This window comes from Bos mutus, chromosome 11, assembly GCF_027580195.1.
Source record: "Bos mutus isolate GX-2022 chromosome 11, NWIPB_WYAK_1.1, whole genome shotgun sequence".
NCBI classification, from domain to species: domain Eukaryota; kingdom Metazoa; phylum Chordata; class Mammalia; order Artiodactyla; family Bovidae; genus Bos; species Bos mutus.
In genome coordinates, this window is record NC_091627.1 from 2,992,995 (window position 1) to 3,015,672 (window position 22,678).

Below are 22,678 nucleotides of genomic sequence, written 5' to 3' on the forward strand. Positions count from 1 at the left end.
TTGGGGTGAGCCCTGGGTAAGGACACCCATTCCCACCTTTGTCCAGCTCCTGGCTCCATCTTTGGGGGTGATGGTTGGGGAATTAACCCAGCAGAGCAGGACCGTGGGGGAGGAGTGGGCAGCAGGCTTTTCTTCCTCTCCCAGCAGCCCCCAGGGTTCTCGGGACAGCATGTTGGCTGTGCCTTTTGCAATGTCCGGAGGGGCCGGCCAAGCAGCGGTGTGCCTGCCCGTGGGTGGGCCCGGGTCGTTCTCTGCCCACTGCAGCTGGGCCATCTCCAGGAAGCCGCTTGACCTCTGCCTTTCCATCCCTTCAGACGGGCAGCCACTTCCCACGTCGAGGGTGGGGCAGCTCTGATCGCCGCAGGGGGGTGGCAAGCCGCAAGCATTGTTTTCCCCCGCAGTGGGAAAGGTGGCTTCCCGGAGGACCGCTTCCGTCCACACACAACACAAAGGGCTTCCCCGCGCTCCTGCACTTCCTCTTTCCAGCCTATTCTAAACCATCCAGAGGTGCAACTTGGGAGAAAAGAGGCAGACAAAGAGCCCCGAACCCGGGACGAGCTGCTGGGCCCAGCGGCTCCACGCCCCACCCTGCCTGGACCCCTTTCCTCCTCTGCAGCTGCTGCCTGTTCTCCGCTGAGGGTCAGCTGCTGTTGGGGGTTGGGGTCTGTCTGCCTCAGACCTGGCTGGACCTTTTCCGGGGTCCCCTGTCCCTCTGCAGCCCTGGCTGCTGCTCGCCTCCTCCCTGAAGCTTGGGAGCCAGGGCAGCGCCTTCCCCTGCAGCTCTGAGCCGCCCCAGCCCAGCGGCCGTGCGGGCTGGAAGCAGACCGCAGCTCAGCCAGGCGCCGGCTGGGTCCCTGCAGTCGCTTCCTGGGGCAGCTGGGGCTGCAAGTGGTGGGGTGCTGTCGCACAGTGTGGCCTCCAAACTCGTGCAGGGCTGGCCAGGCTCCGGGCTGCCCTGGGCACACCCTGCCTGAAGCAGAAAGGGACCGAGACAGGAGAGGGCAGAGGGCCGTCGTCTAGGTGCCCTCGGGCACGGCAGAGTCATGGCTCAGACAGTGGTCTGGACCAAGGATGCTGAGGGTTTGAGAGAAACCTGGAGCCCCGCCCGCTGCAGCTCTTACCCTGGGGCCGTCGGAGTCCCTGGGCACCCCTGGCTTTTGTGTCTCCCAGGGGCTCCGTTCCTCACAGCTGAGCTGTCCTGGTTGTGCCCAGTGGGGGAAGGACCCCAGGATGGGCACGGTGGGTGGGCACAGTGGGGGAGGCCAGCAGAGGCCACTAAGCACCACCCCCAGTCACTGCGCACCCCCCTACCTGCCACGAACACAGCATCCTGGAAGCTGTGATTCCCTACTGGGATTCGGGGCCCTTGAACCAGCCTCTGCCCAGAGGGGCTCAGGACCCCTGGCAAGCCTTGTCCAGGAGCACAGGTGGACTCCTTGACCTCGCCCCCTCTGAGGGAGGAGCTGGGGGCTCAGAGTCTGTCTGATGCACCCCCCCGTCTCCTGGCCTCAGTCTTCCTGTTCCATAAGCCGGCAAGAGCCTCCTCTGCCCAGTCTGCAGATGGCCCCAGTCGCCCGGGCTGGGCTGGGGGTCTGAGAACCTCCCGGTCAAGCTGCCCTGAGGTGGACGGGCCTGCCTGCCTGGTGGTGGGCCGTAGTGGTCTTTGTTTGGCATCCTGGACCACTTCTGGGGAGGAGGGGGTACCCTGACGAGCCATCCGTGCTCCCTGGCCCCCCTCTTCGGGGCCGCAGTGACACTGTGTTTGTTGGAGGGTCCTGGGCAGAAAGCCTGTGAGCGAGGCAGTCTGGTGTGGGGAGGGTCTTCTAGCAGGCACCCCACTGCAGGCAGACTGGGGCTGGGCGTGGGGGTGGGAGGGGACTTCGGCTGCAGCAGGTAGGACCCCAGGCCCTGACTCAGCCCCCCGGGGATACGGGCTGCATGGCTGGGGGTCAGGGACATGCATCCATCCCTGTCTGCGTTGGGTGGCACAGTCCCTGCCCACCTTTGGGGCACAGGCCCCGGGCCTGCAGACGTGGCCTCCAGCCATGGGTTACCGGCTCTTGCGCTGATATCCCAGGCCCCAGGCAGCAGGGTCGGACGGGGCCCTCCGTGCTGGGGAGCCCTGTGTCCCCCACGGCTTTCCTTAAGCAGGTGCCCGGGCCCTGGTGGAGCCACCGTTCCCAGGGACACATCGGTGAACTGTGTGCAAATCCAGTCCGGCGGTGTTGGCTAGAGTGAGAGTCCCCTGTGCCCCAGATGCCCAGGCCACCTCTGCACTGGGCCTTCTGTGCCCTCGATCCCCCAACTCGCATGAAACGCAGGCCTGGCAGGCAGTGCCCATCTGTGCCGCAGAGCCCCCAAAGTTCTTCTGATGGACTGTCTCGCTCATCCATTCGTGGTGCCCCTGGGTGCCCCTCCCCTGGGGCGCCTCTGTCTGGCCTGCAGAAGGAAGGGGGCGGCACACCCCCGATGACCCCCGTCTGCACCCCCACCCGGCCAGGGCCCTGTGCTCACCCAGCTCTGTCCCGCTCAACCCCCCACTCAATCACAGACTCCTTGAGGGCAGAACCCATTGAGTCCTTCCTCGTGCTGAGTCCCGCCTTGGAACTGCAGGTAGAGAGAGCTGTCATCTCTCCCCTGGGGGTGGCAGATGGCTCGCTTAACTCAGAAAGGAAAACAGCATCATTTAGCATTAGTCCCGGGTGAAGGGGTGAAAGGTCAAGGCAGCATCTGCCTCCGGACGCTTCTGGGGCTGCATTTCTATGGAGCCGCGCTGTGGGGTGGGAGGGGTGGGGGGAGGAGCTGGCTCGGAGGAAACTCTGAAGGAGGCTCCAATGAGCTCCAGGCTGGCGGGCGGGTGAGCGGGTGTCCCAGCAGCTGTTCGGTGCTGCCGCCCCGCACCCCGGGTGCCGCCTCTCTGCAGCTCTGATCCTGGAGCCCCCAGCCACCACCTGACCCTCAGCTGCTGTTGGCCCTGGTGGGCCAGGACACTCCGCTGGGCTATGTGTGGGCCGGAGGAAAGGCGAGTGGAGGAGGAGACACTGAAGGACCACTTTCAGAGGGGAGCAAGGAAGGGAAAGCTGCCACGGGCCCCCAGGCGCCAGGAGCCGAGTGGCACGGTGCACGGGGGGGTTCTCGTCCAGCCTCAGGGTCCCCGATGGCCCCTGGCCCGGAATCCTGAGGCAGGTGTCAGGCATGACTTTCCCCTCCAAGCACAGGCCCCTGTCCCTGCCAGGCACTTAGGCTGAGCTGCCAGGACAGGTGTTCAGGACCGAATGGCCACGAGGGACTTGGTCACTGGTGCCAGCGGACTGGCCGCGTCTGAGCAGCCTCACGGGCCCTCTACCTTCTCAGGGAAGTGCGGGTGCCGTGGGCGCCTCCCCAGGAAACCCTGGCACTGCAGCCAGGGTGGGGGACAGGCGGGGACACGTCTAGGCGAGGGGGGAGCATGGCTGGAGGCCGCCCAGAGCAGGGACAGGCCTCTGTGATGGGTTGTAAGGCCCCCTCCACCCTGCCTACCCACCCCTGCCCCCCGCCAGGCTGACCTGGCCCCGGGCGTCCTCCCATGGAGCTAAGCCAGGCCCTGGTTGTACCCAGCACCCCCCCGGAGCACCTGCCTCAGCAGCTCCCCCCCCCGAGGCTGTCCCTCCCGCGTGCCCTGCCGCTCCCCTGGCTGGGGTGCTCGTGGTGGACGGCGGCCAGGCCCAGCCCTGGAGCCGGCCCGCATGGGCAGCGTGCCTTCACAGCAGCGTCCGCCAGGCCTGGACAGGAGCAGGGAGGACAATGGGCCCCCTCAGCCGCTGCCATCCCCCCGCGGAGGAGCCTCCCGGGCTCCCGCCCCGCCCCCCGCCTGCCGGGGCTGGCAGCCGCCGCTGCGCTGGCCAGGAGCAGCTGCCGCCCGCGTCCCCGGCCACAGGCGCACCTGCTCCCCGGCCGCCCTTTGTCCCTGCTGCCGCCGCCTGATTCACTGGGCGCGCTTTCCTCCCACTGTAATTCACGCAGCCTCCCTGGCCAGGGTGCTCTCGGTCCAGGCTCCCCGTTCAGGACGGGCTTGGGGTGGGGTTCAGGGACACACTGCCCCGTGGCTGGAGACTGGAGGGTTGTGCACCCCCGGTGGGGCCTTGCTGGTCCACTTGGGAATGCTGCTGAACCAGACCAGTGATGAAGGCGGAGCCCACGCGGAGGACGCGCTGGGCAGCCTTGTGTGCGTTTCCCCCAGGCCATGGGGCAGGCCTGCCTCAACTCACCCACCTGGGTGGGCTTCCCACGCCTTGGAGCTGGGCATGGACAGGGCAGGCGGGCTCCCACCCCCCGCCCCACTTTGATGACCAAGCGTCCTCTGTCCAGCTCCCACTTTCTGCTGCTCTTTAGTAGCTGGGAAAGAAAAAAAAGAGCCTTTTCTCCAATAGGGAGCGGTGGCCAGCTCCTGCCTGACAATGGAGGGCATTGAGAGGTGGGGGAGGTGCTACCTCCTGGGTCTCCCCCCCTCCCCTCCAGGGCTCTGGGTTCCCAGTGCCACTCAGGCTGGGACCAGGCAGCCTGTAACTGGATCCACGCTCAGTGGGGGCCACGCCACCTTCCCCAGGCTCCAGGGTATGGCCCTGCCGGAGCCCGAGATGCCAGGGTGCCGGTCGCACAAGGGGTGCGTCCTGGGGTCTGTGCCCCCAGAGAGGAGCCAGCCACACCATCCTCCTCCCCTCCCTGAGCAGGCTGGGCGGGAGCCGCGGCTCAGCCCTGAGTTACCGCCCCTGCGCCCCTCCCAGAAGGGCAGCTGGTTTTCTTTAAGCCAGTTGGTTTGGGACTTTTGGCTTCAGGCGACAGATGGTGGTCCGGAGTGGCCATTTTGCGTCCTCCCCGCCCGCCCTGCCCAAGCCACAGCCTCAGAGGAAAGCCCCTGCTTCTCACGGATCCCCCGCCCCCAGGACGGAGGCTGCCCCCGCCCCCTCTCCCTGTGCAGCTTTGGGCAGGAGGGGAGGGAGGGGGCCCCGGCCGGCTGGCATTTGTCGGGGGCGAGGGGTCCTGGAGTGAAGGCCTGAACCCCAAGGAGCATCCCCTCTCGGGGGGGTCTTGGGAAGGTGGGGTGGTCGGAGCCCAGGAGGGCCCTCTTTTCCCCCAGAGTCCCCTTGGCTGCCCTGCGGGGGGAGGGGCCCCCAACCACCAGCGCCCAGGGCTGTGGGCCCAGCGTCAGGGCTGCCTTCCCAGGCCACTGCCAGCTGGGGGCCGTGGGCGCGTTCCACCCCAGAGGCTCTGCCGCTGGGAAGAGGGAGGCCTGGCTGGTCCCAGAGCCTCTCCTGGGCTTTCCCTCAAGCTCAAGGCTGCGAGGTGACCCTGGGGGGCATGTACCGCCCTGTCTCAAGAAGCCGAGGCAACAGGTGGCCAAGGGCGGCCCCGGGGCAGGGGTGGCAGGTGCCGAGCCCTTCCCGGTGGGGAGCGCCGGGGACCAGGCCTGGGGCTGGGCGGGGGGCAGGGCGCCCCCCACTCCCGGCTCACCTGCTACCGTCGCAGCCCGGGAGCCGGCACAGGGCCTGCCGGAGTGGCCGTCCTCCTGGCCCCTGCTTTCTCCAGCTGTGCAGCGGGCTGGGCTTCTGATGTGAAGCCTTCACCCCCGAAAGGGAGAGACTGCGTCCGGGCACCACGCGTGGGTGAGGGTGGAGCGCCGAGCAGCACAGTCCTGTCGCGTCAGACCCCCGAGAAAGAATTCCACGTCGGCAACAACAGGGGAGCCCGGCCACGTGGCGTCTGCAGTCCCATCCCTGTTTGCTCTCGTGTTCGTACTGAAAGAAAAGCCATCTGTGAACTCTTTTATTACCCAAATAATGCATATTCGTTACAGAAAACCTGGAGAGAAAGAGAGTAGGCAGGTCCCCGAAACAAAAGGTTGCACACAACACCATTCCCTTCCACGGAGAATGGCTGGGTCTGGCCCGCGCAGCCCCTTCTCAGTGGCTCACGGGTGCAGACAGACGCCTCCGTGGCTTCTGAAACCGACGCTGGGGCCCGCCAAACACTCTGGTCTCTAATGTCTCCAATTAACATAATCACTGTTTTTATGGACATGAAATTCCCTTGATGTAAAAGTAACCACTTTAAAGCGGAGAGCTCAGTGGCGCTTGGCACCATGGTGATGTTGGGCAATGACCCCCACTCTGGTCCCAGAACCTCCCCGAGCCCTTTGAGGGGGGCTGCTGCCCAGGAGGGGACCCCCATGGATGCCGGGGCTGGTGGAGGGCTAGCTGGGGAGTGGGTGCTCACCACCCTGGCGTGTCTGCTACAGCTGCGGCGGGGCCTTCGCGGGCCAGCAATGCCAGGCCCCCAACCCCTGCCTCAGCGCCCCCTGCAAGAACGGCGGGACGTGCCACACGACGGAGCGAGAAGGCCTGGTGGACTATGTCTGCGGCTGCCGCCTGGGCTTCTCGGGGCCGCTGTGCCTGACGCCCCGCGACCACGCTTGCCTCGCCAGCCCCTGCCTCAACGGCGGCACCTGTGATCTGCTCACGCTCACTGAGTACAAGTGCCTGTGCCCCCCGGGCTGGTCAGGTGAGGACCCCGGAGGGGCGGGGATGGGCTGGCCTTCCCCCAGCCGCCCACACAGCCGATGCCGGGCCCCCGTCCGCGTGGCCGTGGACGGTCCTGGACTGGGCTCGGCTGTGGGGGTCAGCGATCCAGAAATTGCCCAGAGTCCCCACTCTGGGGTCCCCATGCCGCTTTCCAGCCTTGGAGGTGTCAGTTTCCGGCTCGAGGGCACCTCCCGGCCTCATGCCGCAGCCTCTGTAAGAAAAGGGGAGACTCCCCCCGATCCCTGCAGGAGCCGTGGTGTCACCGCCGGCTCAGGAGGGACGCAGTCTGGGTCAGCTCCCCAGGGGCCCTGGCCTACTGTGCGTCCCACAGTGGTCACTTAGCCCCTGAGCGGTTGGGGTCCCCGGGCAGTGAGGAGCTCATGCCACTGGGCCCATGCCCGGCTCACCCACTGTCCGGGTCTGGACGCTGCCCCCAGCTCACAGGAACCAGGGAGGCCGGCTAACCACCCCCCCACCCCCTCCCCCCCCAGGGAAGACGTGCCAGCAGGCCGACCCCTGCGCCTCCAACCCCTGTGCCAACGGTGGCCAGTGCCTGCCCTTTGAGGCGTCGTATATCTGCCACTGCCCGCCCGGCTTCCACGGCCCCACGTGCAGGCAGGACGTCAACGAGTGCAGCCAGAGCCCCGGGCTCTGCCACCACGGCGGCACCTGCCTCAACGAGGTCGGCTCCTACCGCTGCGTCTGCCGCCCCACCCACACCGGCCCCCACTGCGAGCTGCCCTACGTGCCCTGCAGTCCCTCCCCCTGCCAGAACGGGGGCACCTGCCGCCCCACGGGGGACACCACCCACGAGTGCGCCTGCCTGCCAGGTACTGCCCGCTGGAAGCGTTCAGGGGGCGGGGAGCCGGGCAGGCTGGGTCTGGGGGCATCACCCGAGCCCGGGCGGTTGGAGGGCAATCTTGGGGGTGGTTCAGGGTAGGCTGTGGGATGGGGGCACCCACCCACCAAGTGCCGCCCCAGGACAGGTCTGCTGTGACACCCTAGTGCTCCTCCCCTGTGCCAGGGACCCTGCCACCCCCAGGGAGGGCCTGAGCATTCCGTCTGCTCCGGGGTCACTCTGCTCTCCTGGCCCCCTGCTCCGAGTCTCCCGGGCTGTGGATACCAGCCTCCTTCAGGCCCCCCCGGGAGGCCCCTTATCCCGAGTTCCCTGGGACCACGTGCATGTTACAGAATTCTCCCCCGCTGCGGGGAGCACCCTCGCCTGTGCTGCCCGCGGGGCTTCCCCTGGTTCCTGGAGGTAGGGCCAGGGGGGCCGGGGCTCACGCGTGCCTCCCCCCAGTGGTGGCCTTCCTCCTGGCCTCTCCGGTCGCCCACTGCCGGGGCAGGAATGACGGGTAGGCCCAGCCCTCCCCATCCCCCCAGCAGCTCCACCGTTCCTGTTTCATGTCCCAGACTTTCCACTGTAGTTTTCATCTGAGTCTGATTTGCTGCTGCTGATCTAAAAATACTAATAATGACGAAGAGGTTCGAAAACCTCTAGTCTATCACTTGCATAGGGGCAGTTAGGCAGAACTGGGAAGGGGAGGGTGTTTTGGGGTGGGGCGACGAGGAGGTGGGGTCGGTGGGGTTTGGGTGCTGGAGAGAGGAGGGCCCAGGGTCTGGCTGACTCAGGACTGACCCAAAGGTCGCTCCGGCCCCCACACGGCCCTTGGCCCAGCCTGGCCCTTGCAAAGAGGAAGTGCTTTTCCCGCCCGCAAGCCCCGGGCCTGTTGCCTCTGCGTGCAGACGGCAGGCGTGTGCATTTCCGGTCCCTGGTTCTCCCCTCACCACCTGCCCGCCCCGGCACTACCCACTGCCCAGCTGGGCTGCGTGGCTCTTTGAGAGTCTGAGTTCAGATGCCTTCCTGAGGGAGGCAGGCTGTGGGACCCCAAGCCTGCGCCCTTGCGTCTGGCCCCGCGGGTCAGGCGGGGCTGTGGTGCGGGCCGGGGGGTGGTGGGAGGCATGGGCCTGGCAGAGGAGGCTGCACACGTGGAGCAGGTGGCCCCACCGGCCGGAGGTGATCTGAGGCTGCGGAGAGGCGGCGCTTTAGGCCCGCCGCACGCAGGAGGGACTGGAGTGTGGGTGCCAGGCTCTAGTCGGGGGGGCCTCCGAGGGAGGGGCAGGAGGGGGTCCAAAGGCGCCCCGGGAGGGGCATTAATTAGTAACCGGCTGCAGGTTTGGCTATTGCCAGACGCACCTTTCTGGGTTGATTATTGAACCAGCGGGAGTCGAACGGATTAATAGCTAACTGGTTGGACGTGGAGGTGGTGCGTGGCCACCTCCTGGCTGGGAGAGGGCAGGGAGAGGGTGGGGGGCTCCCACCCTGCCTGCGCCTCTGCTTCTGGGAAGTGTGGGGGCCGCACCTGCACGCACACCCCCACCCCCGACTGCCTGCCGGGGTCTCTCTGTCTCCCTGCTCCAGTTCCCTGCGTAGGGTCTCCCAGGCCCAGCGCTGCTCCGTCAGATGGGGTATCCGCGGCCGCACATGGGGGTGTGCAGACAACCCCGAGCACAGGCTGGGCCTGCAGCCAGTGCCCAGTCACAGAGGCCATAGCACAGACGTCTTCTCCGACAGAACCCTGGGGAGCCTGTGATTGTGGGTCCCCGTCTGTTCAGCTGGCCCTTTACAAAACGATTGCTTAGGAATGTGCTGACCGTGGGCTCTGGGGTGTGGGGCCTGGTCACAGGAGTGGGGAGGGCAGGGTGTGGGGCAGGGACTCCAAGGGCTCCTAGGCAGTGGGCATCACAGGACAGGCCATGGAGAGCAGCTCTCCTCCCAGAGTAGGGTGTCCTGGGTCCAGCCAGGAAGGTGCCAGAACCCAGGGCAAGCGTGACAGGACGGGTGCGGGCCTGGCCCCGTGAGGAGGCCTGACCGGGCGGCTGGCCCCTGCTGCAGGCTTCACTGGCCAGAACTGCGAGGAAAACATTGACGACTGTCCGGGGAACAGCTGCAAGAACGGAGGCGCCTGTGTGGACGGCGTGAACACCTACAACTGCCGCTGCCCCCCGGAGTGGACAGGTGCGTGCAGCGGGCGGCTCGGGCAGGCACCTCTGCTGCTGGAGTCTGTCCCCGTGGGGGGCAGGCAGGAGGGAGCTGAGATCTGGGGCGGGAAGGATGCTGTGACCTGCAGCTGACCGCCCCCCCGCCAGGGTCGGAGGCCCCCCAGCCCCATGGAGCAGCACAGACGTGGGCGGCACCAGCCCGTCTGTGTGGGCCATTCGCAGCCTGGCCCCGGGCTGGCCTAGCCACAATCAGGTCCCCAGTTTGAGTCCAGCTTGCTGGCCAGGACACAGGGATTCTGGCCAGCAGGATGCAGGCCCTGCCCACAGGTGAGCATGGACACGGAGCAGCCAGGCGAGAGCCCCCAGGTGCCAGGGGTGCAGGGGAAAGGCTGACTCTGGCTGGCGGGGCTGGAGGAAGTCAGGAAGACTTCCTGGTGGAGGTGAGGGTCTCAGCTTGGCAGAGGGGGCTGGAGGCACCGACTGTCCCGGCCCCTCGCAGGTCAGTACTGCACAGAGGACGTGGACGAGTGCCAGCTCATGCCCAACGCCTGCCAGAACGGCGGGACCTGCCACAACACCCACGGCGGCTACAACTGCGTGTGCGTCAACGGCTGGACGGGCGAGGACTGCAGCGAGAACATCGACGACTGCGCCAGCGCCTCCTGCTTCCAGGGCGCCACCTGCCACGACCGCGTGGCCTCCTTCTACTGCGAGTGTCCCCACGGCCGCACGGGTGAGCGCCCAGCCTGCCACCGGGCGGAGGGCCCTTTGGCGGTCAGGCCCGGGCGAGGGGCCTCACACAGAAGCTCACACTGCAGCTCTGTGGGGCCCATAAGGGGGGAACCCCAGGAGGGGCCTCCTGGAGTGAAGCGGGCGGCTGTGAGCCTCCTGGAATAGCTCCGGCATCGTAGGGCCCTCCACAGGGTCACTGGCTGTGTCGTGGCGGGGGGGCCCTCCCTGGGGAGCCGGGTGGGAGCGGACACCAGCTGTGGGCAGTCGGCGTTCCCAGCCGGGGGAGGTGGGGGGACAGTGACGCCGCTGATCCCCACCGCCATGCCCAGGTCTGCTGTGCCACCTGAACGACGCCTGCATCAGCAACCCCTGCAACGAGGGCTCCAACTGCGACACCAACCCCGTCAATGGCAAGGCCATCTGCACCTGCCCCTCGGGGTACACGGGGCCGGCCTGCAGCCAGGATGTGGACGAGTGCTCGCTGGGTACGGGCAGCCGGGGTGCTGGGGAACCTGTTGGACGTAGTCCGATGGGGGTAGGCGGGTCTGATGGGGAGGCGGGCACACCCCCAACTGTTCCAGAGGCCAGGGTTCCCAGAGCAGCCCCTTACCCGTGCTGCATCCACCGCCCCCCCCCACCCCCACCAGGCGCCAACCCCTGTGAGCACGCGGGCAAGTGCATCAACACGCTGGGCTCGTTCGAGTGCCAGTGTCTGCAGGGCTACACCGGCCCGCGCTGTGAGATCGACGTCAACGAGTGTGTATCGAACCCGTGTCAGAACGACGCCACTTGTCTGGATCAGATCGGGGAGTTCCAGTGTATCTGCATGCCCGGTACGCGGCCGGCTGCCCGCCTGACCCTGGGGGTGGGGAAGTCGCATCGCCTCTGCCCCCGGCCTCCGTGCCCACCCAGGCCACAGACCCCCCACGGTTATCTGGGGAGACTTGAGCTAGGTCTCTGGGGCGCAGCGGAGAGCAGGCCAGCGCTGGGCAGATGGGTCAGCCCTGGGGAGCAGGTGTGGAGGGAACGGGGCATTGCTGACCAGCCCGCTCCTGCCAGGCTACGAGGGCTTGCACTGCGAGGTGAACACGGACGAGTGTGCCAGCAGCCCCTGCCTGCAGAACGGCCGCTGCCTGGACAAGATCAATGAGTTCGTGTGCGAGTGCCCCACTGGTGAGACTGGGCCCCGCTGCCCGCCCTGCCCCTGCGTCAAGGCCGGGTCAGGTCCCCGTGGTGGGAAGGGGGCGTGAGAGCCTCACCTCCGGAGTGTGGGCGGGGGGGTGGGTTGGTTTTCAGCCCCCAGCAGACAAAGCTGGGCCGGGCAGCGTTCCTGGCCCCCACCTCGCTGAGAAGCCCGGGGCCCAGAGACCGTCCTTCCTGCTGTCGTGCCCTGGTGGGAGGAGGGCCGGCCAGCCACGCCCACCTGCGTCTGCCGGCAGCAGTGGATGTGATGGCCAGGAGGGCCTATAGAGCCTGTGGGGGCCCTGAGCCTGTCGCAGGGAAGGGCTGGGGGACGCCAGGCCCGGGGAGGTGTTGGGGGTCAGAGCCCTGGACCTCCTGCGATGCCAATCAACTGTCCCAGACACCGAGCTGGGAACCGAATTCTCAGCCCAGCCTGGCTGTAGCCATGGCAACCGTCTTGGGCTGAGCCTCCTCTGAGGGGGCAGGGCGGGAGGGCTAGGACCCCAGGGGTGGGCTCTGAAAGAGGGCGAGGCAAGGATACGGGCGTTTGCCGTTTGCCCAGCCCTGGCCAAAGCACTCTCGGGGGGCCCTCCCGGGCGCCCCCTGCCCCCCGACCTTGGGCTTGGCTGTGGTGCCGTTGTGCCCCTGGCGTCTGATTGCCGTCCCCTCCCCGGCCACAGGCTTCACCGGGCACTTGTGCCAGTATGACGTGGACGAGTGTGCAAGCACACCCTGCAAGAACGGCGCTAAGTGCCTGGACGGGCCCAACACCTACACCTGCGTGTGCACAGAAGGTGCGGGGCCGTGGCCCCGGGCAGAGCGGAGGGGCAGAAGCAGGCGGTGGGGTCCAGGGGAGGGGGCTGCTCGGAGGCTGAGGCTGGAAAGGTGACCCCTCAGCATGGAGGCGGCCAAGAGCAGGGCGCGTCTCTGACCCCAGGCAGTTGCGGGGGGCGCCCCAGACATCCCCAGGCTTCCCTGGCGGGAACAAGAGGACCCCGGGTCTGCTCGATGGTGTCCTGGACAGCCTGGTAACCCAGGGAGCGGCCCCCCGCCCCTGCAGGCTACACGGGGCCCCACTGCGAGGTGGACATCGACGAGTGTGACCCCGACCCCTGCCACTACGGGTCCTGCAAGGACGGCGTGGCCACCTTCACCTGCCTGTGCCAGCCGGGCTACACGGGCCACCACTGTGAGAGCAACATTAACGAGTGCCACAGCCAGCCCTGCCGCCACGGGGGCACCTGCCAGGACCGCGACAACGCCTATCTCTGCTTCTGCCTCAAGGGGACCACAGGTGCCTGGCCCTGGGCAGCTGTGGGGCTGGCGGGGGGCAGCTGCGGATGAGCGAGCAGGAGCGCGTGACCACCTCCGGTCTCCCACCCCCAGGACCCAACTGCGAGATCAACCTGGATGACTGCGCAAGCAACCCTTGCGACTCTGGCACGTGTCTGGACAAGATTGACGGCTACGAGTGTGCCTGTGAGCCAGGCTACACAGGTGAGCCGCCCAGGATTCGGGGGCCTGCAGGGCTCTGCTCTCCCGCCTGCGTCGGGGCCTTGACTTGCAGATCAGGGTCTCAGGACTATGGGGGCCCAGCTCTCGGGCCAGCAGCCTTGGTGGCTGTCGGCAGAGGCTCTGGAAGGGCCGGGGGCGGGGGGTGGGTCTGGCTGACGCTGGGATCGACATCCTTGAGCCTGGCATGCTGGGTGAGAAGCAGCCCGGCAGGCTCACAGTGGAGCCAGGCTCCCGGTGCACATGCTGCCCTCTGCCCCGAGCGTGTCCAGCGTGGGTCCTGGGTCCCGGGAGCAGAGCTTGTATCGGTGAGAGTCTGAACCTCGGGAGGGCCTGGGATGGAGCGGGGGGAGGGGGGTGCTCACGGAGAGGGAGACTGAGGCTCCGAGGGCGGGGAGCCCGACCCCTCTCCTGCTCCTGGTGTCTGAGCTGCTGGGACGCCTGCAGGGAGTATGTGTAACATCAACATTGACGAGTGTGCGGACAGCCCTTGCCACAACGGGGGCACCTGCGAGGATGGCATCAACGGCTTCACCTGTCGCTGTCCCGAGGGCTACCATGACCCCACCTGCCTGTCTGAGGTCAACGAGTGCAGCAGCAACCCCTGCATCCATGGGGCCTGCCGCGACAGCCTCAACGGGTGCGTCCTGGAGCCCCGCCCTGGGGGGGGTGTGGGGGGAGCTGGCGGGTCTTGGGCGGAGCAGACAGGTGCTCCCCAAGGATGGGTCTGCCGTGGGAGCCCTGAAGGGTGCCATGCACGGGCGCTCGCTCGGCTCCTGGTCTGAGCCCAGCACTGCCCTCAGCTCCGAGTATGACCAGGGAACGCATCTATGCCAAGGCAGCAGACCAGAGGTGAAATCTCTGAGATCTCTGAGAGTGGAAGGGGTGTCTTGGGTCGTGTCTGAGCCCCTTTGGGCCACAGCTCAGTCGGTAAAGAATCAGCCTGTGATGCAGGAGACCCAGGTTCGATTCCTGGGTCGGGAAGATCCCCTGGAGAAGGAAATGGCAATCCACTCCAGGATTCTTGCCTGGGAAATGCCATGGACAGAGGAGCCTGGCGGGCTACAGTCCATGGGGTTGCGAGAGCCGGACACGACTCAGTGACCAAACCGCCACTGAGCTTCCGTAAGGAGGCTGCGAAGGTCATCCGAGGCTGAGGCTGGAGGCCGGGGCCTTCTGTCCCACCCTGCCCGCCAAGGACGGGAGAGGGGCTGCAGGGCAAGTTAATCACCAACTGCCAGTGATGTATTCAGTCACGCCTGTGTGAGGAAGCCTCCATAAAAAGGCCAAGTGCGGGAGTTCAGAGAGCTTCCGGGTTGGCGAACAGGTGCTGGGATGGGGTGGGGACCAGCTCTGAGCCCTTCCCCATCCCTGGCCCCGTACGTCTCTTCCGTCGGGCTGTTCCAGGTTTCCCTGCTTATAGTAAACCATTGATCTAGTAAGTCAAACAGTTTTTCTGAGTTTTGTGAGCCGTTTCTGCAAATTTCAAAGGAAGAGGTCTGGTTCCTGGCTGTTTGGTCAGAAGTAGAGGTGGCAACTTGGGGTTTGGGGTTAGTGTCTGACCTGGGGCCAGTCTAGTGGGTCCCATTCCTCGCTGGGGGGTAGAGGGCAGTCTGCGCTGACTCCAGGCACTTAGGGCCAGGACTGGGTTGCGGGACACCCAGCTGGTGTGGGAACCCCGCCCATACATGTGGTGCCAGAACATTAGAGTGTAGAGAAGCTGACTTTTAGTTTCCGACACCCACTACGTGCCTGGCATTGGCTCTATCTAAATGGGGTGATGGACATGGCAGGGACCACACGCCCTCGTTTTGCACAGAGAGCGTAAGCAGCCTGTTCAGGGTCAAGCAGCAGGTGAACAGTGGATGGTCTCCTGACCACTGCTCTGAACTGGGCACTGTCCCAAACCCTGACCACCGTCTTAGTCGAGGTGGGCTATTTAAAGTCGTTTAAAGGACTCCAAGGGTCAGAGCGGGCCAGTGTCTCCATCTAATCAGGTCGTAGGACGGTGGCAGAGTCTGGGTTGCTCCCAGCCTAGGCCCCGCCCTCTCTGGCTACACCTGAGCCGCCGTGTGGTTGCCTCTGCAGGTACAAGTGTGACTGTGATCCCGGGTGGAGTGGGGCCAACTGTGACGTCAACAACAACGAGTGTGAGTCGAACCCCTGCGTCAACGGGGGCACCTGCAAGGACATGACCAGCGGCTACGTGTGCGCCTGCCGGGAGGGCTTCAGTGGTGAGTGGGACGGTGCAGGCCCTGGGGGCCACGTGGAGCCCGGACACAGGCCAGCCGTCGAGAACCCTGGTGGCTCCTGGACCCGCTGGTGTGGGTTCCCAGGTCCCAGGCTCAGGGCAGGGCTTTTCCTCCACGCCAGGCAGAACTTGGCCATAGCACCGGGGTGACGGCCACACCGACCGCGTTTCCTCTCTCTCCAGGGCCCAACTGCCAGACCAACATCAACGAGTGCGCATCCAACCCGTGTCTGAACCAGGGCACGTGTATCGATGACGTGGCGGGGTACAAATGCAACTGCCTCTTGCCCTACACAGGTATGGGCGGGGCCTGGAGGGCAGGGGCGGGGCCTGTGGTGTGGGCGGGTCTGGAGGGCAGGGGCGGGGCCTGTGGTGTGGGCGGCTCTGGAGGGCAGGGGCGGGGCCTGGAGGGCAGGGGCGGGGCCTCGGCAGGTGGCGCAGGTGGCTGAGGTGCAGGGCGGCCTTCCTGGGCTGGCCTTGTCTGCATGCCTCTGCAGGCACCCCAAAGGCCCTGCTCTGTGCTCCGAGCCTCAGGCCTGGCTGCTTTAGGGCCTTGCCCTGCAGGTGTCTTTGCTCATAAAATAACCAGGTGCCTGGGAGAAAATTTGAGCACAAGCAAGTCCCTACTTGGGGGACCTGCCTGGGAGGTGGCCCCCTTGGCGGGGGAGCTGGGCCTGGTCTGTCAGCCTCCCCGCCTGCCGTTCAGGCTGCCCTGGAGGTAGGGGGGCCAGGCTGCCCTCCCCATTGCTGGCCAGGCCTGAGGGAGTCCTTTGATGGCGGGCCTTCTTTGTGTGGGGAAACAAGGAGCCCTGTGTTCCTGCTGAGAGTGGCGGGAGACGGGTCCCTGGCATCTCAGCTGCTGCCATTGGCCCGGCCGGGGGAGGCGGGATGTGGGTCCCCTCCTGAGGAGAGATTTGGCAAGTACTAAAAAATGGAAGTCACACGCGCTCAGGCCACCAGGCCCCCTGGGGATGGGGCAGGGGGTGCTGCCGTCGGGGATGGCCCTGAGAGGCCCCCATAGGCAGGGGTAGGGCCCGTGACTGCGGTTCTCACGACACCAGCGGCCTGTGGTCCGAGCAGTGTTTTCTTTGACCGAAGCTGGGGACCTGGACTTTCTCTCCTCGGCCGGTGAGGAAACGCCCCCCTCCCGGTGGCCGCCCAGGGCACACCCGAGTCCCTTTCGGACACGCTGCCATCGGGGCTGGCGGCCGGCGGGGAGGAGCCGGCCTGTGCTGACCCGCTTCCCGTCCGCCCGCTTCCTGCTTCCCTCTGCACAATTGTCGGAAACCCTGGCGAATTTCCTGCCGGCTGGGGTCACTGTGGAAACCGATAGAATGAAAGGCCCGGGCCGGTCACCCCCGCGGGCCAGGGAGATAATGGGCGGCCGGGAAGATAACGCTTCCTCGCGGGCTCGGGACACAGCCCCGTGGGCCGTAAACAGGAAACCCCGCATTGGGCTCTCAGGGAGGAAAGGTCACCCAGAGTGCCGGGGTCCAGGCAGACTCCCGCTCCCACCCGGGGTCCTGACGCCGTGTCCGGTGCTCCCCTGATAAGCAGCCATGCTGAGGGCTGAGGCTGGCACGTTCCCTGTAGTCACAGCCTTTGCTCAGGAGCCTCCCAAGATGGGCACTAGCCGCCCAAGGCACCGAACCCCTGGAATCAGCTCCCAGGCCACTGGCTCAGCGCAGGGCCCTTTGCCACCAGCAGGGCATGAGGCTGGGAGCCAGTCCAGGGCCCCTGTGACGTGTGTGGGGGGTTGTCAGGCCCGGCCCAGCCCTTGCTCCTGGCACTATCGGGGGCTGGGGCCCAGGCCGTTCCCCCAGCCTGTGGGGGCCCAAGTGTTCCCCTGGTTCACATTCAGGCACTCACACAGCCAGGGGCCCGGTGCCCCGCTGTGTGTACCCCCCGCCCCCCACGCAGGGCAACCAGACGTGCTTGGACGGTAGAACCCCCTGTTGATGGTGGCTGCTGTGGCCTCTGTCAGGATGTGCCCAGGGCGTTGACTTCTGGCTGGGGCTCCTGGGGGGCTCACCACCCTGCCTGTCCCTCCCAGGGGCCACGTGTGAGGTGGTGCTGGCCCCATGTGCCCCCGGGCCCTGCAGAAACGGCGGTGAGTGTCGGGAGTCAGAGGACTACGAGAGCTTCTCCTGTGCCTGCCCCGCGGGCTGGCAGGGTGAGTCCGGGGGTGGTGGGACAAAGGGAGGCTTGGAGAGGCTCAGGGGCCACGGGCTGGCAGGGGGAGTCCAGGGGACGCTGGTACTGGGTTGGGGGAGGCTCGGAGAGGCTCGGGGGCCATGGGCTGGCAGGGTGAGCCCAGGAGGATAGGGTGGGGAGCCTCGGAGAGGCTCGGGGGCCACGGGCTGGCAGGATCAGCCTAGGGGGTGGGGGGACGGGGGTGGGGAGGCTCGGGGGCTTCAGGCGACTCTTGCTAGTGAGCCCCCGTCCTTGGGGGATGAGCCAGTGGGCTGCAGGACCCTCCTAGGCTCGAAGGTCTGTCTCCTGCTTGGCCCAAAGTCAGGGGGCAGCCCTTTGGAGAGCCCCCCCTTCCCCGGACGCCCCCAGAGAGTTGTCCTGTGGCACTGGAGGCCTGCTCCGGGGGGGGCAGGCAGTGCCCCGTGGGTACTGGCCAAGCCAGTGACTCTCGTCCCCTTCCCCAGGGCAGACCTGCGAGATCGACATCAACGAGTGCGTGAAGAGCCCGTGCCGCGCGGGCGCCTCCTGCCAGAACACCAACGGCAGCTACCGCTGCCACTGCCAGGCGGGCTACACGGGGCGCAACTGCGAGACGGACATCGACGACTGCCGGCCCAGTGAGTGGCCAGCCGGCCCCGCCTCTGAGACGCCCAGACCCGTGTCCCCAGGCGGGCGCGGGGCAGGGAGCGTGCGAGGGTCACGTGGGAGGGTGGGCAGGGCAGTACCGGGTGCACGCTTGGTGCTGGCAGCCCTCTCGATCCAGCTGGACCTTTCGGAAGGGGCTGGAGGAAGGGCTGGGGCAGGGCTGGGTGGCTGCTGTCGACCAGCGAGGTGGTCGTGGGCAGTTCCAGGGGCTGTGGTGCCAGGCTGATGGGCCCCCTACTCGTCCATCCTAGCATCTCCCAGCCGGACTCCTGGGCTCCTCTCCCCGGGGCCGCAGCTGCCCCGTCCAGTGTGGCTCTTAACCTAGTTGTCCTGACCCCTGAGGAATGGGGCTCACACGACCTGCAGTCCAAGAGAGGCCGAGTGCCTCATCTGGCATTACCAGCAGGCAGGGAAGCCTGTGGCCACGGCCTGTGTGGGTCTCACTGTTAAGCCTGCCCACCCTTATGGCCTGGGGACTGGGAGCTTGTGGGGCAGCATAGACCCCAAGCTCATGATTCGGCCTGCTGGACTGGGCTCCCTGCGGAACACTCCAGGGGCAGTGCCAGGAGCTTGCAGCTTTGGTCGCCCTGGCAGAGGGGTGGTGCCCAGCTCTCAGGCCTGCTCTCCGGTCCCCTCGCAGACCCGTGCCACAACGGGGGCTCCTGCACAGACGGCATCAACACGGCCTTCTGCGACTGCCTGCCCGGCTTCCAGGGCGCCTTCTGCGAGGAGGACATCAACGAGTGCGCCAGCAGCCCCTGCCGCAACGGCGCCAACTGCACCGACTGCGTGGACAGCTACACCTGCACCTGCCCCACGGGCTTCAGCGGCATCCACTGCGAGAACAACACGCCCGACTGCACGGAGAGGTGCGAGGGCCGTGGGCGCGGGTGGCGGGTCGGCCACGGGGCCACGCGCGGCACCGGCAGACCTGTGTACCCAGCAGATGTCCGCCTGGGGGCGGGCACTTGGTGCCAGTGTGAGACACCGTTCCTCCTGAAAGGGCCGTTGTCCATTCTCCCTTGGGGATTAGAAGCAGGAGCCCTGTGGTTTATCCTCAGGAACTGCTGTTCCTCCTTCCATTAGCCGGGGACCTCGTAACTGGCGTGTGTCCTTATTTGCCTTGGCTGCCAGGAAGCTCGGCGTGGAACGTCACACTTGTCCCCGGTTTCTAGCATTTATCTCCCATGCGGTCTGGTTTCTGCTCATCTTTGTCTTGATCGCGACACACCTGTGTGCGATATGAAGCTCCTCTCAGCACAAGTTCTAAAGAAGGCAGAGAAAGGAGTGTGGTGTGGTGTGAAAGCCTGGGGTTCCCTGGGACTCCTTCTGGCCTCCCCGAGCTCAGCCAGGCTGTTGCCGGCCTGTCCTGGTGCCCAGACCCCTGTGGCCACCCTGATCGGCGGTGAGGGTGCCGGCATGGATGTACCTGCTTGGGCAGGGTCCTGCCCCCAACTCACCACCCCCTTGCTGCCTGCCCACCTCCAGCTCCTGCTTCAACGGCGGTACCTGCGTGGATGGCATCAACTCCTTCACCTGCCTGTGTCCACCTGGCTTCACGGGCAGCTACTGCCAACATGACGTCAACGAGTGTGACTCTCGGCCCTGCCTGCATGGCGGCACCTGCCACGACAGCTACGGCACCTACACGTGCACCTGCCCGCAGGGCTACACGGGCCTCAACTGCCAGGTGAGGGGCCCGGGCACACTGAGCACCCCAGCCGGGTGAGGGGGGGCCCGGGCACACGCCGAGCGCCCCGGCCGGGTGAGGGGGGCCCGGGCACACGCCGAGCGCCCTGGCCGGGTGAGGGGGCCCGGGCACACGCCGAGCACCTCGGCCGCATGCCTGGGCCCCTCGCCTGGATTCCAGCTGGCTCTCCCACCCCTGGGAGCCGAGGAGGGGCCAGATAAGGAGGCAGAGGTGGTGAGCAGGGCGGTTTCCAGCTCAGGCAGCAGAGGCCACAGAGCAAGAACAAGGACCAGCTGTTGGGGGGGAAGGCGGCTGAACGCCAGTGTTTGCATGAAGACTGTGTAAAAGTATCAGAGGTTTATCTTCTTTAAAGATGTTCACACACAAAACACCAATTAGAAGAGAGCTGTTTCCTTCTTAAGAAAAATCTTCCTCCAAGGAAAGGCAGCCTGTTGTCTGGATTCACCACCAAGGGCCCAGAGCAAGAGAGGGGCCCCCATGGCCCCAGTTGCTCCCGAGCAGGGGGGCCCCGTGGGCCTCGGTGTCCGTTTCTGTGGACTGGGGGGAGGTCACGGGCCACCTTGGGCGCGAGGGTTTCTGGCGCCCATGTGTGTCCCCCGCCGGGTGGGCTGGGCCCGTGGGGGCGGCGGGTGGGGTGTGAGCAAGGCTGCCCCCTCGTCCCCAGACCCTCGTGCGCTGGTGCGACTCGTCCCCCTGCAAGAATGACGGCCGGTGCTGGCAGACCAACGCGCTCTACCGCTGTGAGTGCCACAGCGGCTGGACCGGCCTCTACTGTGACGTGCCCAGCGTCTCCTGCGAGGTGGCCGCGCGGCAGCAAGGTAAGCAGCCCAGGCTTCTCCGTGCCCACTGGGCATCCGACCTCTGAGGTCAGGAGGCGTGCTGCCCAAGGCACGAGGTGGCCCCTGGGGAGAGGAGCTGGGGCCTCACACTCCGCCCGCTGCGTCCCCCGCAGGCATCAACGTGACCCACTTGTGCCGGAACGGGGGCCTCTGCATGAATGCGGGCAACACACACCGCTGCCACTGCCAGGCCGGCTACACGGGCAGCTACTGCGAGGAGCAGGTGGACGAGTGCTCGCCCAGCCCCTGCCAGAACGGGGCCACCTGCACCGACTACCCCGGCGGCTACTCCTGTGAGGTGGGCACACGGCCCTGGGGCGGGGGTGTGTGTGTCTGGCCTGAGTGCTGCCGAGGGCCAGGCCCTGGGCTGGGAGCCAGTGCGGCAGGGAAGACTAGACTCATCGGGAGGGCTGGGTGATCAGGAAAGACTGCTTGGAGGAGCTGTCCTCTGGGGGCACCTGCAAGAGGGAGACCCTGAGAAGCAGGCCAGGGTTTCCCCTCCCCCAGGTTCACCCACCTCTATACTAACTCCCACCTCGGGCAGTGAACCGCAGCTTACCAGGGCCCTTACCAGGGTCTCCACTTGGGTCCTTCTGGTAGGAGGGCTTTGCGAGGCAAGAGGGTAGCTCGTGGGGCCCCGTCAGCCCGCACAGGGGTAGGGGACACCCCGGCTGCCCACTGAGCCTCAGGCCCACGCCTCGCCGTCCCCTGCAGTGTGTGGCCGGCTACCACGGGGTGAACTGCTCCGAGGAGGTGAACGAGTGCCTGTCCCAGCCCTGCCGGAACGGAGGCACCTGCATCGACCTCACCAACACCTACAAGTGTTCCTGCCCCCGCGGCACACAGGGTAGGCTTGGCCACACCTAGGGAGGGCGTCGGGGGCTGGTCGCCAGCGTCCACCTCCTGGACGTCTGACCCCCGGCCGGGGCACACCTGTGGGAGGCGTGGGGCTCGAGAGAGGCCACGTGGGGTCTGATGGTGCCCGGCTTGCAGGCGTACACTGTGAGATCAACGTGGACGACTGCAACCCCCCCATCGACCCCGTGTCCCGGGGCCCCAAGTGCTTCAACAACGGCACCTGCGTGGACCAGGTGGGCGGCTACAGCTGCAGCTGCCCGCCCGGCTTCGTGGGTGAGCGCTGCGAGGGGGATGTCAACGAGTGCCTGTCCAACCCCTGCGACGCCCGTGGCACCCAGAACTGCGTGCAGCGCGTCAACGCCTTCCACTGCGAGTGCCGCGCCGGCCACACCGGTGCGTGCCGCCCTGGTCGGGGGTGGCGGGTGGCGCTGGGGGCGGGGGGTCGGCGCCTCACGCCACTCTTGTCCCCAGGACGCCGCTGCGAGTCAGTCATCAACGGCTGCAAAGACAGGCCCTGTAAGAATGGGGGTAGCTGTGCAGTGGCCTCCAACACGGCCCGCGGGTTCATCTGCAAGTGCCCAGCGGTAGGTGCCATGGGCAGCAGATGGTGGGGAGGGCTTCTGGTCTGAAGGGGGCAGGAGGACACCCCGCCAGCACGCCTAGTGCCCTGGGGTGGCCAGAACTGCCCCGCCGCCCCCCGCCACCCAGCCTGCGGGTGAGCTGGAAGGCAAAAGGTGGCTCGTGTGTCTGGACTCCACTCTCCGCGTTCCCCTCAAGACAGTTTTTCTTGTGTCTTTATGTTTAGAGCGGTTTAGTAGAAAATTGGTGCAGGAGGGTTCCTGTGCACCTTCGCCCCCTGCACACCCAGCTTTCCCATTATTAACATCTTGCTCGCCTGTGGGCTTCCCCGGTGGCTCAGACAGTAGAGTTTGCCTGCGGTGCGGGAGGCCAGGCTTCCATCCCTGGGTCAGGAAGATCCCCTGGAGAAGGAAATGGCAGCCCACTCCAGTATTCTTGCCTGGAAAATCCCTCATGGACAGAGGAGCCTGGCGGGCTACAGTCCCTGGGGCCACAGAGAGTCGGACATGACTGAGCGGCTTCACTTTCGCTTTCTTTTGCATTTGGGGAACACTGTTACCGTCAACGACCAACATTAACATGTTGCTAAATGACCTGTATACTGACACGTTAAGTT

At 66.4% G+C, this 22,678-nt stretch overlaps 1 protein-coding gene across 1 annotated transcript in view; it reads left to right on the forward strand.

Moving 5' to 3' along the window:
- The window catches only part of NOTCH1 (notch receptor 1), a 45,613-nt gene that overhangs the window by 12,670 nt on the left and 10,265 nt on the right, over positions 1-22,678 (forward strand). The window contains 22 exon segments of the mRNA XM_070378732.1: positions 6,275-6,537; positions 7,049-7,387; positions 9,454-9,576; positions 10,060-10,293; positions 10,622-10,777; positions 10,940-11,125; positions 11,352-11,465; positions 12,155-12,268; positions 12,535-12,768; positions 12,861-12,971; positions 13,434-13,626; positions 15,075-15,220; positions 15,421-15,534; positions 17,291-17,410; positions 17,895-18,047; positions 18,716-18,944; positions 19,564-19,765; positions 20,451-20,604; positions 20,739-20,923; positions 21,340-21,472; positions 21,619-21,876; positions 21,955-22,067. Of these exon segments, the coding sequence (XP_070234833.1) occupies positions 6,275-6,537; positions 7,049-7,387; positions 9,454-9,576; positions 10,060-10,293; positions 10,622-10,777; positions 10,940-11,125; positions 11,352-11,465; positions 12,155-12,268; positions 12,535-12,768; positions 12,861-12,971; positions 13,434-13,626; positions 15,075-15,220; positions 15,421-15,534; positions 17,291-17,410; positions 17,895-18,047; positions 18,716-18,944; positions 19,564-19,765; positions 20,451-20,604; positions 20,739-20,923; positions 21,340-21,472; positions 21,619-21,876; positions 21,955-22,067 (3,874 nt within the window).